The sequence below is a fragment of the Xiphophorus hellerii genome, chromosome 20 (assembly GCF_003331165.1).
Source record: "Xiphophorus hellerii strain 12219 chromosome 20, Xiphophorus_hellerii-4.1, whole genome shotgun sequence".
NCBI lineage: Eukaryota > Metazoa > Chordata > Actinopteri > Cyprinodontiformes > Poeciliidae > Xiphophorus > Xiphophorus hellerii.
Genome location: NC_045691.1, coordinates 30,824,124 through 30,840,746, shown reverse-complemented (window position 1 = coordinate 30,840,746; position 16,623 = coordinate 30,824,124). Strand labels below are relative to the sequence as shown.

The following is a 16,623-nucleotide window of genomic DNA, read 5'->3' as shown; positions in this document are numbered from 1 at the left end:
ATGAGAAGGAATTCAAAATGTTTTCAATTTATGTCACCTGGATGTAACCTAATTCAAGTAATGATAAGAAACGTTGTTTCCATACATGTTATCTATGTTTCTCCCCTTCCTGAATTGAAGGCCTTGCTTCTGAACATAATGGTTTGCTATATTAAACCACCTTTCTTTCAGTGTAACTACATACAATGCAAATTTAGTTAATTCTACAAAAGAAGGATTTGATCTTAATTAAACTGGGATTTTAGTTATTTTCTAAGTAGTAGACAGTCATAATTTTAATGCAGGTTCTCTGGTACCCTGCGTTATTGATGCTGTATAAATAATTTTGGCTCTGTGTGAACTGGAGAAATCCACAGTAAATTCAAACTCCGTTCATCGAATCCCTACTCTAGTCATGAATTCAGCAGTTCCAAAAACTCACTAAAAACCTCAAATTAAGATCGACGAGTGACCTGGAACTCTTTAAAACTTCAGGAGCCAAAACAAAACGAAACACTTCAACAACAAGAAATGTTTACCGGGCCGATGTCTTCCTGTTTCTTCCGTGTCGTAAATAATAATGACCTCTGTTAACATTTGGAATAAAACAAGCCTAAGCAGATGCGCTGGCGAGGAAGCAGATTCACCCCCTGAAATCCCCCGTCAGGTGCAAAACGTTTTATGACAACGGACCGAGGAAAAAAAAAAAAAAAAGCAAATCAATACGAGCAAAAGCTGTGATCCGTCTTTAGGAATGTTACACATGCACACACTTCCTGTTGTTAGTGGTTTTATTTTACCTGCTGACTCATTCCGAGACTGACACTTGGACTGGGCCCGAGGCCCTCCGGCCACCTTCTTCTTCTCTGACTGGCAGTAAAGATTAACTTCGCAGATATTTGGCAGCATGCGGACATGATTCACACAAGCAGGTGTTGTCTGGGACTGTAATAGAATTCACTAATAAGTGGGTGTCACTGTGGGAAGGTAGAGACAGATTGATTTTATAGGTGCTGGGTGTGTGTGGAGTGTGTGGGCAGAGGTAAAGTGAGTGGGTTGAGTTAGCAAAGGGGATGCATCTTGATTTCAAAGAGACATGCTATCATTTCTAGTCCAAGTAAGTGAAGCTGATCTGAAACAAATCTATTCATATGTTCATAACAGAGAGTGCATATTCATAAGCCTGATTATCTTTTTTATTGTCTGCCTATAGCTTTATAAACATAATTTGTTCTTGTTAGATGAAAACTACCCTATCTATTAAGTTTAATTGCAATCAATATCTGGGTTAAGTACACAATTTGATTCTTATCTCCCTTCAGGCCTCCTTCTGGGATTTCTCAAATTGAGCTTGATTTCTTGGATTCAATTTCAACCAATCAAATGAGACAATGAGGAGTAGTGAACAATGACTCTGCTGTTTTTAGAAATGCAGTCTGGGGGCTGCTGTGGTGGTGCAGCGGTGAAGCACAGCAACCCACATAACAAGGATTTAGTCCTCAATGTGGCTGTTGTAGGTTCGATTCCCAGCCTGGTGACCCTCTCTCTCTTTTTACCTATTTTCCTATCTGAGCATTTTCAAATAAAGGCCACTAGAGCCAAAAAGAGAGAAATGCGGTTTGTTCGTGTTTGTAGTTTGACCACGGCAGGAAGAAGTAAACAAAGCCATTCAGTCGGTGTTGGCCACACTTCCAAATGTTGAGCAGTTGAAGCCAGAACAAGAGGAACGTTTAAGACGTTTTATTACTGGCAAAGATGTCGAGACCTTACTCCTCATGGGGTTGTGTACAGCGCACATAATTTCAATTTCTGGCAAGCTCAGTCGAGCCGGACGCATGACATACATCACGGCCAAACATTAGCGACTGGTTCAAGTCAGATCCTGTGGTTTTAAACTTGAACAGGTGATGCTTAGCCTGTCCTAACAGCAAAAGTGAGAGGCAGGTTTCATTCTGAACGGGTCAGCATTTCACAAGGACTTTAAAGTCATTAGGTTAGACTGAGTTGGTTTGGCTCAGAAGTGGGAGCTCAAATGGTGTCACAACTTAGCAAACTCTACTTGCAAATCTGACAACCAGAAGGCCTGGCTAATCCTTGTGATGCTTGTATTTTTACTATTAGCAATACAAGCTCATAATATATTTCCTATTTTATGCCATGTGTTGACAAATAGTGGCTGGTACATATGTGTGCAAAATCAGCTGTTATCAGAACTGTTAATCAGTATCTTGTACTTTCAAGTTTTAGGATATTTTGTGTGTGACGTGACGACTATCTGATCTACCTCTTTTAGGCCTCAGAAAATGCCTGAGAATCAACCACTGTCCTCTTCTGTTCTCCCGTGAGAGATGTTTAGCTGACAGACCGGCCCACCAGGTCATGTCTGACTGTTTGAAGTTAACATTAGTCACCCCACTGTTGCCAACTCAGCGACTTTTTTGATATGTTTAGCGACATTTCAGACATAAAGAAATTGGTATCGGCCAAATTCGGAATCTGCAGACCAGGCTTTAAAAGATTGGTAATCAGCCAGTAAACTACAATCGGTGCACTCGTATTTGTTTTACACGTCTACTAAAACATCAGCGTGTCAATGTGTGTGTGACCGGGTGAATGACTGAATGTAGCATGAATCGCTTTGGGGACCTCTGGACTTGATAAAGCGTCTGGGCCGCTTTACCATTTACATGTGCTGTCAGTGCTATGTTGGTTGCTGTCAGAAATCCATGAGTAGGATTTGCATTCTCAAGTCTACAATGTAAAGGCATTATATTCATAAAGGTGAGGAGGCATTCAAACCACCTGAGTTACCAGGAAGTAATATGTTTGGAATCACAGCTTAATTTACTCTTTGCAGTATTACCACAAGATTACTTTTACAGTCATACAAAATATTTGCACCTATACAAAAGCCATATAAAACAAATCCATATGTGCAGTACTGTTTCTTTTGCCACTGAATTAAATCATCCACTGTTCTTATTTTTCCCTCCTGAGTACTTTGCCTCATAAAAATATACACAGCAGCAAAAAAATTGTCTGTAAAATAAGTTTCTGTCATGTTTTACTAGAGCTCAATGATGAGTTTTCCTTCGTCGTCACTGCTGCTGGTATCTTCTGTGTTGTCTTGAAAGCTTGGAACGGGTCTTACGCCACTGGGCAGACAGTCTGAAGACTGGTAGCCGTGAAAGGACCCGATCATGAAGACGGACTGGTATTTGCTGGTAATGTCAGGCCTCCCGGCATTAGAGCTCTGACTGATGAAGTCATTCAGTGAGTCCATGGCGTCCTGCTTCTTTTCAGGTTCCAGAAGCAAAAACGGCTGAGATGGAGATTCAGTAATCTGGTTGTCTGGCAGCATTTGGATGTCCTCGGTCGTCTCACCAGTACCTCTGCACTCTTTTTGAACTTGGCTGAAGTACGTAGAGGACAATGTTCTAAAATCTGGTAAGACGCAAGAGTTGTTTTTACTCTCTACAGTGAAAACATCACAGCTGTAGTTACTGGTGGCAATACAGCCTTGCTGAGCTGAAAAACCAATGGCGCCTTTTGTTTGATCTTGACTTGAGAATGACTGCAGGCTGGGCTCAGCACATAAAAAGACACTCTGTGTTTCTGATGTGGAAATTGGAATCGGAGCATCCTGGCTCAGATTTGATTCACACGAGACCTGCATTTGCTGGTTGTAGAAGACGATGCCTCTGTCCCAGGTCTTCTGTGGCGAATAGAGATGGTTGATTTCCAGTGGCGGAGAGTTCAAAAGGCTGGAATGAATGCTGTTGGCAGGAGTGTCAGAGTTATGTGAGGTGTTTGGGGCTTGACGAAGGTTGGGTTGAGGGCACTCGGACACACAGGAGTTCTTCTGGGAAAGAGACTCGAAATGTTGTTCTGACAGACAGGAGATTTTAGAGGTATCCATATGAAGGTTTGTTTCTTCTCCCTGGAATAGAAGAATAGAAAGGAATTAGCCTCTAACAAGAACACCATCTTTTCCCCAGTAATTGCAGGAGTGAGGTGTGCAGTTGAAACCTTCAGGAAGACCCCGACTCTACCGCAACTTGTCACCAGATCCTCTGTAAGTACTGGCCCCGTTCGAGTAATTTAAAATTAACTTTCCAAGTAAAGTTTCTAAGTGAATTTAACTATTCCTTATTCTTCCGCAGATCCTCATCACTGAACAGCTCCTACAGCGGGAACCCTGGTCCTTCTTACTCAAAACTGTGGGCCATACAAAACCTTAAGAGACCCCAACACCATCATAATATTGGGGATGAAACAGTTAAACAGCCTCTTGGTCTTATTTCTTTGGTCCACTAGTCAATTGTTGATAACGGTTCCTTTGTCATGCTACCTCCTTGACTTTATGGCGTATCTCAAAAATACCAATGAACCGAGGACATTTTTCCTTTTCACAAACATATCTGTGTGTAAATAAGTTTGCCCTTTGTGTTGCTGCTCCATTGTTACCCCACGTCTGAGAATCCACATGTGTCTTTTGAGATGTTCATAAAGAAAAGCGTAAAGGTCTCTCCATAAAATCTCCCGTCATGGCACCACTTCCCTTCAAGAGCCAGAACATTTCATCGAACCCTGCGGTCACCAATTCCTTAAACATTTGAACTCAGTTTTGTAAACACTACAGCTTTGTTTCATCGACTCCCCTGGCACAGCTCCGATTGTTTATCTTAAACGGACCTTGAAGAGCAAGTAGATCCCAGACAGTCAGTGGGAGCTAATTCTTAAATTGGTTCAAATTTCCTCCTTGTATACAAGACTCAATTTTATCACAATCAAGGTTCTTTCCACAGTATACCGCTCCAGTACTTTGCTGATGAAAGTGTATCCAGCCGTCACTGAGATGTCTAGAGCCAAATATTTGACACTCTCACAACGGTGGTGAAAGGTGACTTTATTCCTGGTCCTTGTTTCGTTTTATTAAATACTCCCCCACTTAAACTGCCAAATATGCATCAACAGCAAATTGATGCATATTTGGCTTCACAGCCCTCTTAGAGGCACATCAGCCTATTCAAATGGAAAAGTGCTCGACCTCTTCCAAACCTTCGCTGGCTCAAGGAGGTCTTGACACACGTGAAACTTCAAAATATTACATTGTCTCTTGCAGGTTCTGGCCGGATGTAGGCTATAACAAGATCTGGTGACCTTTCCTGGAATATTTAGACAAAACAACCATCCACCCAAAGTGATCACAGGCCCCCAGGTCAGTCGTCCGCTATGCTCTTTCTTCTGCATGGAACCAAATATTACTGAAGAAGATTTATAGAAATAGCCTAAAAGAGAATTAAATTAAATTGTAGAAGCGCTTTTCTTCCAACGTGTGTGTGTGTTTTTTTTTAACTTGAAGTTTGTAAAGCAATCTCAAGAATTTTGATATCCTGGTTCAGTTGCCAGCTGCCTCCCCGTATTATTGATATAAGGAATTACTGGATGCCTCCAAGTGGCATAAATCAACTTGCCACTGTGTGTGGTTCTGCGACTAAACTGTTTACTAAAGAGTCGTCTTGTGTAATTCATTTTACTACTTTCTACACTGTTTTGACACACGGGCAGGATCATGTGTCTATTGTGCTGCAACACTGTCATAAGAAGACGTCTGCTCCCACACCGTCTTCAGATAGCAGCATTCTAAATATGTGAATGATTTGTGGACGACTTGAGCTGAAGCTGTAATTAAAACAATAAAATCCACAGGAAGAATTCCAAACTGGAATAAGTCATCTTATAAACTTGTTTTTTTTTTTTCAAATTTTGTATTTTAAATTTTACAGTGGAACCAAAAGGGGGGGAGAAGGGGGAAGCATTCATACACTTTTTGAATACATAACCACTTAATACCTGAGTGAAGTTGCCCCTCACCTGCTTCAAATCAGGCAAAAATTGTTGTCAAACATTTGTGCAGCAAAATTTTTTGTTTGTGCTGCTATCACTTTAAATATATTAAGGAATGTTTCCAGAGGTCATGAAAGGTCAACACCCTCTCTCCCACCCCCCACCTTCTTCAAATCTGATAAAATTGGTGTCGATCAACTCGATTACGTCTGTGCTGGTTTATGCAGCAAACATTTTTTGTTTTGTGCGGCTTTGGCTTGGCTTTGAAGATATTAATGAAAATTAAAAGGTCACTTTGATTAAGTAAAAGTGGGGGAGCTGGTTGACCTTTTGACCTTTAAACGCTAAGCAATTAGTACATTTCGTACACAAACGTTGTCTAGATTTCTTCTAAGAGTGTGTGTTTATGTTTGATTCAGGCACCGAAATAATAATAATAATAATAATAATAATAATAATAATAATAATAATAATAATAATCCATCCATCCATCCATTTTCTGTTCACCCTTGTCCCTATTGGGGTCGGGAGGGTCGCTGGTGTCTATCTCCAGCTACGTTCCAGGCGAGAGGCGGGGTTCACCCTGGACAGGTCGCCAGTCTGTCACAGGGCAATAATAATAATAATAATAATAATAATAATAATAATAAAGTAGGACATACAGTTTGCATTCAACACATAAGCAGTGATTTTCCTTCTCACCTCACGCCTGCTCATGTCTGCTACAGCCACATGTCTGCTGTCAGACTCTGGTCCTTTGTCAGATTTTGTCAGCCCGTCGTTTCCCTGCTCTCCCAGGCGTTGCTGTTTTCTCTCTGGCTCCCCCTGGTTCTGCTTTGGTCTCCGGTCCGTGCTGTCTAGCTGCACAGGTGTCTCGCCGTGCTCCTGTGAGTCCAGATCCGCCTGTGCTCCGTCCGTGATCCCTCAGGCAACAAAAACAGACACAAAGAAGTTGTTTCTTTTTTGTTTTTGTTTTTTTAAGGCTTAAGTTTTACTGATTGAAGGCTTCAGGTGGGGATCAGGATTCACAACACTATGAAAAATAAATCAGCTCGTTCAGTCATAGTTGCTCGCTGTGACAAACTTTCTGGATCAAAATGCAGGAGCCAGGTTTAATCGTAAGCATACTAGATGTATTCTTCGAAGGAAAAACGATGAATTTTGGCCCAACCGTTTGCAATATAAATGCAATAAGCTCCATATGCAGACCAGAAGGAATATTTACTTGATTCCTTTTATAGAGCCCAACTATATCTAGAATGGACATTAGAGAGAGTCAAACTCATTTTCATTTTAGGCCACATCTAGATCGTGAATGTTCTTACGGGGCCAGTTGTGGCAGAATATACAGGTAAAAACTACTTAATAAGTTGCTAAGCTGCAGTTTTCTCTGGATTCAATTTGTAATTCTTGATAAATAAAATTTAATATCTTTACACATTTATGTCATTTGGCCTTGTGTAAATAAAAACTAATTTAATTTGACTAATAAAATAATGTTTAAGCACACAACAGTTATCTCGAACTTGTATTTATGTGGCCTTTTGAGCCCGAAAGTGGTTATGACGGGCAGGTCTTGGCCCGCGGTCCTCGAGTTTGACACGTGGTCCTGAGTAGAGTAATAGTGTTAGTGGCTATCAAGACAGACAGTGGAGGGCACCAGACACAGAATGCATCACAGGAAACTGAAGACAACGAGAGTCAAATAAAGACAGAGCAATCAAAGAAACTGGACGTCGAGACTCTTTCGGACAGCGATGATGTTCAAACGATTCCAGGTCCAGCAGTAATTGGCAACAGTCGATAGGGGCCACAACGCTGATTTAGTTCTGCAGAAGGTCAGATTGCTGTAACCAGGTATCGTCCTGCGCATGGGGACGACTATTCACAACACAGAGTTGGTGCTCTGAGCACTGGGCCGCCTTTGCACACATGCCAGACTTTAAACCGCACACATACACAACCTCATGACCTCATGCGAACCCAAAACAAGACACCGTTTTATGATCCCTGTACATTAGAAATGCAAAGTAATTGAGAATTTGCTTCTGTGCATTTTGTAGGTTCCTCAGATAACAAAAAACTACAAATTCTAATGTACATTTAACACTGGAACTGGAAGACATGTTAAATATCCAAAATAAATAAATAAATAATAATAATAATAATAATAATAATAATCATCATCATCATCATCATAATAAAGACCAACAGAAATGACAAATAAAATGAATTATAAAGACTCTGTAAACAAAATTGTCCTTCAGAAAAATTGTCTATTTTAGACCAAATCACCAAACTGAAGACTTTTGTCATCCAGCTTTTGGGAGAAAAAGAGAAAGAAAAATGATAAATCATGCAAATAGAAATTATTGTGCTTGTTTTAATTTATCATGCGATTAATCGATTTATAGATTTATTGTTGATTGCGACAGGCCTATCTGAAAGGTCGTCTACCCTTGACATTTTTTTGTAACGTCCTGCCTACAAGAGAACTGTGGGAACTTCAGCAATTACTGGGGCCTGGGAAGACAAAAACAAACTCCTATATTCTGTGATGAAATATAAGAAACAGAGTGTTAGCCCTGGGGATCCCGGCAGCAATCCACCGTCTTTTAATTAAAATAGCAAAAATAGCAAGCAAAAGCTGCTTTTGATTGTTTCCGCCTGCATTCAGAATTCCTGACAAGCATCTTAATGTTTGAGTAAAAAAAATAAATAAATAAAACGACATGATTTTTCTAGTTTTTGGGATTCAGGAGCCAGAAAAAGTCATTAGATTGTGCTGCCACCTTGTGTTTGAATGGGTCTTCTACCTAAAAAATTTTTCAGGAACTGAAATCATCAGTGTGGTAATAGTATACAATACTCTTGTGCTGTTTGCGTACTGCTGGACACCAGGTTTACAGATATTAAATAAAGCAATGGCAGAAAATTCCTCAGACTCAGCCAGATCCACCATGATGGACGAGATTGTTGACTGAAGACATTTTCCTTTGACCCGTCCCTGATTATTTTGCTCATCAAATAAGTTTCTTTACTCATTTTTACTAAACAGATCCACCATGTGAGCAAAATCTAGAAGAAGGTCATCATTTTAACACTGCATGCATTCGTAACTTTTACCTGATACACACCCCTGTCTCCTATTAAATGTTTTTATTTATTTTTACTGTAACCAATATTTCAGGTAACGTAAGCCTTTTTAAATTTCTGCTCCCATATATTCAACAGAAAAATTAGGCTTCTTTTCAAACGCTCTGCTTCTTTAATCAGAATTCAGATAATTTGGAGAGGAAGGCTACGTTCACACTGCAGCCTGAAATGACCAAAACTCGATTCATTTTTTAACTTAATGCGACATGTGTCTGATCTTTTCATGACAATTTGAGCAACACAAGTAGTTTTTTTTTTTTTCAAATTCGACCCAGACTACCTGTCCTGAATCCGACACCTATGATCTTTTCAAATGTGACCTGAGTCTACAGCGGCCAGGTCGCATTCCTCCGACCTGAACGTCATCGATACTGGACAGACGCCACGTGACTATTCTGCTCCCTGATACGCGCGCAAGTCGGAAGAAAAACAACCACCATGGTGGATGAGGATCAAGTTGTTAATGTGCTGGCTACGGTCTTACAACTTTAAAATCGTAAGATAAGTTCACATTTGCAAACACTTCTTCTTTTTTATGTCTCTTTATGTCTTTTATTTGCAATAACATCACTCGCTCTCTGCGTGTGATGTTATTGCACCCTGAACGTGGGCTAATTATCTTCAAACTCTGTGTATGTAATGGCAAGTGACGGACACATACACACTTGCAGTAAGTTGTTTGCTCTGCTGTAGTTATCAATGCACTTGAATATAAAAATATTTCAATAGCATATTCCTGAATTATTTAAGACATAACACTCAGATGCTTAACATAATTAAGCTGTAATTCATACCTGTGGTGGAGCTCTGGAAGCTTGTAACGTCTCCGGGTCTTTTCATGTCAACAGAAGCGGGCTGTAAGTTAAACTGACCAGGAGATTTTTCTGAATGATCTCTTCTCATTACATTCTGTATTTCCTGAGGACAATATTCCATCGAAGAAGAGGAATTGTCAGAAAGTTCCACTCTGCTCAGATGCACGTTTGCATGTTTGAGTGAACTCTGACTCGTGGATTTTGCAGGTTCCATGTGATGACTGTGAAAGACAAATGCTTGTGGGTTGAGCTGTCTTACCACATTGGGGTTACTGTTGGAAAGTTGAGAGACTGATGCATCAATGCCTGCGTCGCTGTTGGCTTGTTTGAGAAACTCTCCACTCTCTGTCCTACTGATTTTGCACGCCAAAGCTCCACCCTGACTGTTCAATACATTTGCGTTACACGAGGCTCCTGGATGTTTCGCTTTCTGTTGGCTTTTGTCCAGAGGTTCGATTTTCATGCTGCTCTGATTTGCTGGACTGGTGGAAAATGATCTCTCACAGATTTTCTGTTGGCCTGTAAGCATTTGTGAGGCCATTCCAATTTGGTTGACCCTCTTGGTGGATAAAAATTTCTCCTCGGCACAAGTGTTTGGAAAGAGAACTTGTTTAGCCTCTGAAGTGTGGCTTCCTCCTGAGTTTTCACCTCTGACTGAAGCAGAGGTTGCCATAATACTGCCTACAGAATTTCGGGTCTGTGTGACTGTGATTAAATGGCCACTATTGTGCAAGTGCCGGGATGGTGGTTGAGGAGGGAAAGATTTGGTGGATGATGCAGCTCTGTAGGCATCACTGTGTTCAGTTTTTTCTTTCACCAGCTGCAGAGATTGTGGAGGTGTTGCTCTCTCAGAGTTAAGTCTAGATAAATGCTCCTGTCTGACACCCTCCTTTAGATCTTTTGGTTGTTGTTCTACTTCTGTGGCATTGCTCATTTTCATTGAGTCAAAAGTTTGACTCTTACTCAGGGCACCTTCTGGGGTCACGACTTCAATTTCACGTAACTGTGACAGACTAGGGCCAGACTGACGTTCAATTTGGGGTGCAATAAGAGCCATCTGCTCATCTGATATGATTTGAAGACAGATCTGGAGGTCTGCTGTGTGAACATGAAAAACATTTTGAGCTTGCTGGTCCAATGGCACAATGCGACAACGTACAACTGAGGCATTAGAGTCAACATTTGCTTTGTTTGTGGGGTTTGCCAGGATTGATGCTGTTGACAATTGCCTGTCTCCCAAAGGGTTAGAGCTGTGGTTAGACAGATGATGCGAAAGGCCTGTGATGGTGGCAGCAGATGTCTGATTATTTCCTGTGGGCAAAGACACACTAGGAGCTGCAGTTGCAAGAGGTCTGGGTAAATGTTTATGCATAGAATCGGTTGCAGTTTTCGAACAATGCAACAAAGCGCTGCATAATCCACTCGAATAATCTTGAAAGCAGCTTGTGGTTATTGTGGTCGCTGCAAGCTGCCTTTGCATGACAGACACATTAGAAGACAAACTATGGGTGTGTTGTGAAGTTTTAACCTGACACATACTTGTAACTGTGCGAGAGAAGGCAAGGTGGTCTTGTGTTTGCATGGATGGTAAGGTGTTTTTAGATATGTTTTCATAAGACGTCACTAAGGTTTGGTCGCTGGGACTGGGACTACAGTCATCTGTTCCCTTTGGTTTACTTTGAGCTTGCGGTAAGGACACAGGACCAGGTTCATGGGCATTGGGTAACTTCAACTGATACTTGGGGAGGAAGCTGCTCTTTGAAGCAACAGAGACTGAAGTAGTTGCCGAAGTGCTAATCTGGGAAACATTTGCATTGAGTAAGCATGGCAAAAAGAGGGTTCCTTTGAGCCCAGGAGAATTTGGGATTTCTTTAGCTTGGACATAAGTAAGATCTGTACCCTGCGTAGGTGTGCTCACAGTGACAGACACAGGGTGCTGTGTCAGTGTGTTTGGCGCAATCTCCATCTCCAGAGGGGAAATTATTTTTTCATCAGTTTTCTGCTTCTTCCTGTCAGATGGAACGTGGGCTTCACAAAGCTCTGTCGTGGAGTCAGAATGCTTTGGAACATCTCCTAACCTCCCCACCTCTGTTCGATTGAAACACTCTGTTTTGTGGACAGGCACCGATCTGGTGGCAGATGAAGGCAATACTGACAGAGACAAGTGTCTCGTAAGTGGAGCCTTAGCAGAACCATTTGTTGAATGAAGGCGACGTCTTTCTACATTTAGATCCACAGAAGAGACAAGGGAGAGATTGGCCGAGAGATGGCCTGCTGTTGCACTGCTGGTTGAGAAGTTTACCGTTGAGCCCGATCTTGTTACTGTTTCTTTTTGAAGCATGGAGACCCTTTTCTGTACACCCTGAGCTGCCTCATGAACCAGGTTTGTCAAACATTTCCTGCCTTTGAGAGCAGTGGAATCACCACTTTTGTCAGAATCATAGAGCTTTTTAAATGTTCCACCCCCATACATGTACCACTTGTTGTAAGCAAACTTCTGTGCTTTCTTCCTCCGGAACTTTCTGCTGCCTGGCTCTCCAATAATGTCACTGGCATCTCTGTCGCAGCTGAGACTGCCGGTGCATGCCTCCTCCACAGATGAAGTTGTGAGGAGGCTGTCTGTTGTGTGGTTGCAGTCTACGGCTGTCTGCCGAACTAGTGGGCGGTGAGAAGACGAATGCTGGTTCACAGGCTTCTTCAATAAACCTGTTGGGTTGATCTGGCCAGAGTTTCCCCTGCCGATGTCTGTTGCATAATCACTTTGACTGGAGGAGGTTGAGCTGCTTCTGTCGGGCTGCAGAAGGGTCACGCTGAAAGGGAGTGAACTGCTGCGCGTTAAAGGGGCATGCTCTGTGGTAGAGGAGCACTGAGTGGGCACGGAGTTGAATAAACCAGACTTGGTGTGTCTCTGCATCCCAGTATTCTGGGCCGGGTTTATCTTTATGTCAAAGTGGAAGGAGTCCTTGTAGGTATATGGCATGGGAAGGTCAATGCTGCCCTGCTTTGACAAAACAGTCTTTCTTGGCCTTACATTTTCAAGGTGCTTGTCCTCCACAACAGCCGAGTTATCTGAAATCAGCTTGGATATCCGTTCCTCTAGCCTCTTATGCACCTGCTCTCTTGCCGCGTCCTTTTCGTCTCGTCCGCCATGGCCTTGTTCTGAACATAAATGTGTGTTCTGGGTTTCTTCAAGATGCTCCCTGCTAGGTTTAGAGAGGGAATCCACACAGTGTTCAGGTAAGACACTGCTGGGACTTGGGTAGTGGTCGCTGCTCTCGCTGAAGCCAGAGTCTGTACTCTCATGACTCTGTGATTTCCCTCTGGACACAGATCTCTCCCACTGTTTGGAGAACAGGGTGGCTTCCTGCCTCTGAAGCTGGAGATGCCGACTGATGGTCAAAGACTCTTTTGTATTTTCTGCCTTCTGTTTATCCCCCGAAACTGTCAGTTTGTCACTCCCATTTGTTTCTGCTCTGGGAACCGTTGGGCTTGTCTCTCTCTGTTCGGAACTTTGAGTCCGAACAGCAGGAGTCGGGCTCTCAGTAGCACTCAGCGTAGCATGCTTCTCCTCGCTGCCCAAGTCTTCGCATTGCTCATCAAGAGACAGACTGGAAGAACAAGTTTCTCTTGAGCTGGACATGCTGTCCAGGCTGCCCAGGTTGCTCTGCTCTGACTCGGATGATTGTCGGGCATGTGCCTGAGTCCGTCTGTGTTTGTAGAGGTTGCTCTGAGTCTTGAAAGACACTCCACAGGTGGTGCAGGGGTAAGGTCGCTCCCCGGTGTGGCAGCGGAGGTGCTTCTCCAGGACACTGGGCTTCATGCAGTCACGTCCGCAGTGAGGACACACATGTTTGCCCGCAGACTTGGGTTTGGCTGCAGGAGTCGGAGTTGGAACTGGAGCTGGAGCTGGAGCTGGAGCAGCAGCAGCAGCTGCGCTCAGTCCCAGTTGAGGCTGCAGTCCACCGGCGAGATGCAGAGTCAGGAAGGGAAGCGTCTCCTTAGAGTAGAGAGGTGGCATGGCCAGATGGAGTGCATTTGTCTCTCGCGCGTCTGCAGGGGGTTGAGGGAAAGGCTGCATCGGCACGGCAGGAACTGTCTGGATGTAAACAGCCGTTAGAGGTGCCTGGATGTCCATCCTTTTCTCTGCCTGTGCTCTGACAGAGCCGGTGTGCACCGGAACACTCGACAGTGTCGGCTTTCCGGTCTCCATGGCAACGCTGCAGCTGTCGTGATGTACCAGCGCCGGGTCTCTAATTACCTGAAAGATAAGGACATTTGTTTTTAGTCCTTTTCTTTGCCTTTGCTCAAAAGGGCTGGTGAGTTTATTCAAGCAGACTGCTTTAAGTCTCAAAGTGAAGACAGCAGCAGTGCAATGTGATAAAGCAGCTAATGAAGACAAATATGCAGAATCGCTCGGGGCAGACGGCAAAGCCAGTCTTCATTTCACATTTTGATCAAATCTAGGATGCTTGCCACACATGTCCAACCATCCGGCAGCACCCCAAGCAAAAGTACATCCATTTGCTAATTACATCACCCTGGTGATGAGTAATAGTAACCATGATTGCAGAGGGGAGCGCAGGCATGTGGGTCTCTAAGTGCAGATGGGAGGGAATCCAATGAGAGACAAGTTGAGAAGAGAGAAGCAAACATGAAGTAAACATATTGAAGGTGGGCATGTGGAACAACCCAATACTCTCTCGGACATTAAGAAACCTTAATCAAAACATTAGCTGCTAACATTAGCTGCCTGCTCCAGTCTGCAGACTGGCTGATGCGTTTCTGATTTTATCAAAGCGTACACGTCTCCCACATGGGAAGCATCAAAGGGCATATTAGGAGGAGCGAGTGACATTTCTTTCTGTTCCAGTGTGGCGGGTTTTAAAAACCCACAGCGGTACAGTTGGCATGGAGCTCAGCCTTTTGTTGGCTGTGAAGCATGAGCACGCCCACACTGCATGGAGACTTGTGTGGTGTTGTGTACAGAGGGAAGTTTGCTTCTGATCACATTGAACAAAAAGCCCTGTGTGCAAAGACTTCTCTTTCTGTCATTAGTCACAGTACGCAGATGTGGAGCCGAATGTGCTTTCACTTCCTTATCACTATGTAAATCACCTCGTATTGTTTAAAGTGCTGTAGCAGAACAGAAGCGAAGCGTTGCAAAGATTTTGTTTTGTTTTGCTTTGCTTCCATCTCTACAGTGACTTTGAATCTTGGTTTTCTTTTGTGGAATTATTTTACAATCAGCTCACACTCTCCTCCGCTCTGGCAGTTCAGTCAAACATTAGCCAGCATTTGTCAAATGAAAGTAAAAATATGGACTTTTTAATCCGCTGAAACGAATAAAATTAGGAAGGACACAAAGAAAGAACGGAAGAAAGCCCATCTATGCTGCTGTCAGGCAGCGCAAGCAGGAATAAAACAAAAACAAACAACAGTACACGTAGTGCCTAACTGTGAGTGATAACTCAGAAGAGAACAGAAAGAAAAAAGGAAGTGCAGGAAACATTTAGGTAGAGTTCACTCACCGCCCTGACTGGTGACAGAGCCCTCTACACAGCCTCATTCTGACTGCAACCGCTTGCTTCACGTTCCTCTCCAATCTCATCTTCTCTCAGCTCTGTGAGAAGAACCGTTTCTTGTGATGAGGAAGCGGAAGACATGCAAATGAGAGCGAGAGAGAAAAAGAGAGAGATGGAGAAGATGCAAGCTGGTATAGCAGAAAGGAGGAGAGTCCTGGGCGGGTGTGCTGGCTGTCAAACAAAGACTTCCGGAGGATAAGTTGAAGTCAGAGATTGCACTAAGAGATCAGCTGGACCGCCAGGCTCATTAAAACAAAAGTGTTTGCAGTGAAATGAAAGCGGGAGCTGCTGGCGGAGGAAGTGCTGCAACAAAAGCCAACTTACCCTTTCGGAGGCTGACTTTTACCATCAGCAGTTTGAGGCAGCACCTGACTTCTCTCTGCCTCGCATGCTCACTCTCCCACCCACTGACTTCCACCCACGCGCAGAATCTCACACACCGACACAGACAGAGGAGTGAAAGTGCAGCTCGTGTTGATGTGGCTGCACACGTGCAGTTCTCATCCTTTCTGACAGAGAACAAATGGATGCGTTAAAGCGTTAAAATGATCTACCTCCAACCACAATCCCTCTTATGGGTTTTTTGTTGTTGTTTTTTTTTTCTTTGTTTTGTAGGGGGTTTAGAGGTTAACTTTGCACACGCTCAAAGAGCTGGCTTTTGTTTAAATGAATTTATTATTTGCGCTGGCATTCTTATTCGTTAATCTGCTGCTAGTTTAGTGAATAAGGATGATTACGGAGCAATCTTACTGTATTGATCATTTGTAAACAGATTATAAAATGTGTGTGTTTTTTTGTTTTTTTGAAGCAGCTTTACTTCAGCCTTTTATGAAACAAATTTGATCTATGAAAGAGCCAAATGAAAACAGCCCAGCTAAGTTAAAATCCGAACTGCCAATCCAATCCAGATTCACAGGGTAAACGCAGAGAGGCAAAAACTCTGAAAACTGGAAGACTTCGAGCTGAAACTGGTCCATTCTGGACCGGTTTTGTTGAGGGATTTTCACTCGGGTTGTTTCATTCTTCAATGTTTTTGTTAAATGATGTTTAAGAAAGCGAAGCAATAAGCTCAACAACACACACCATACGTACGCCAAGAGCATTGCAACAAGAAGGGATGGACTGCATGAGGTGGAGAACAAAATGATGTGATTTTCATCGCGCCACTATAAAAGCCTATTCAAGCACTTTGGCCCAATCATGAAGGGACTTAAAGGTGCAGAATGTAGCTTTAATTTGTA

At 42.9% G+C, this 16,623-nt stretch overlaps 1 protein-coding gene across 2 annotated transcripts; it reads right to left on the bottom strand.

Moving 5' to 3' along the window:
- Positions 1-2,797: 2,797 nt before the first annotated feature.
- znf831 (zinc finger protein 831) lies at positions 2,798-15,769 on the bottom strand. 2 transcript variants are annotated; one of them, XM_032548533.1, is made up of 5 exons: positions 15,707-15,769; positions 15,329-15,420; positions 9,780-14,058; positions 6,532-6,752; positions 2,798-3,919 (listed from the first exon to the last, which is right to left on the bottom strand). In XM_032548533.1, the coding sequence occupies exons 3-5, from the start codon at positions 14,008-14,010 to the stop codon at positions 3,047-3,049; spliced, it is 5,325 nt and encodes a 1,774-aa protein (XP_032404424.1). In that variant the 5' UTR covers positions 14,011-14,058; positions 15,329-15,420; positions 15,707-15,769; the 3' UTR covers positions 2,798-3,046. The 2 variants fall into 2 exon arrangements, with proteins under 2 accessions (XP_032404424.1, XP_032404423.1); XM_032548532.1 differs by having other exon boundaries at positions 15,329-15,758.
- Positions 15,770-16,623: the final 854 nt, after the last annotated feature.

Bases quoted from the DNA above. Each gene is read 5' to 3' on its own strand.
- znf831 (XM_032548533.1), bottom strand. From the start codon at position 14,010: ATGGAGACCGGAAAGCCGACACTGTCGAGTGTTCCGGTGCACACCGGC. The intron at 6,753-9,779 runs GTATGAATTACA...TTGTTGCCTGAG, and splicing joins CTTCCAGAGCTCCACCACAG to GGATCACGGACGGAGCACAG. The intron at 3,920-6,531 runs GTGAGAAGGAAA...CTTCTATTCCAG, and splicing joins CAGACATGAGCAGGCGTGAG to GGAGAAGAAACAAACCTTCA.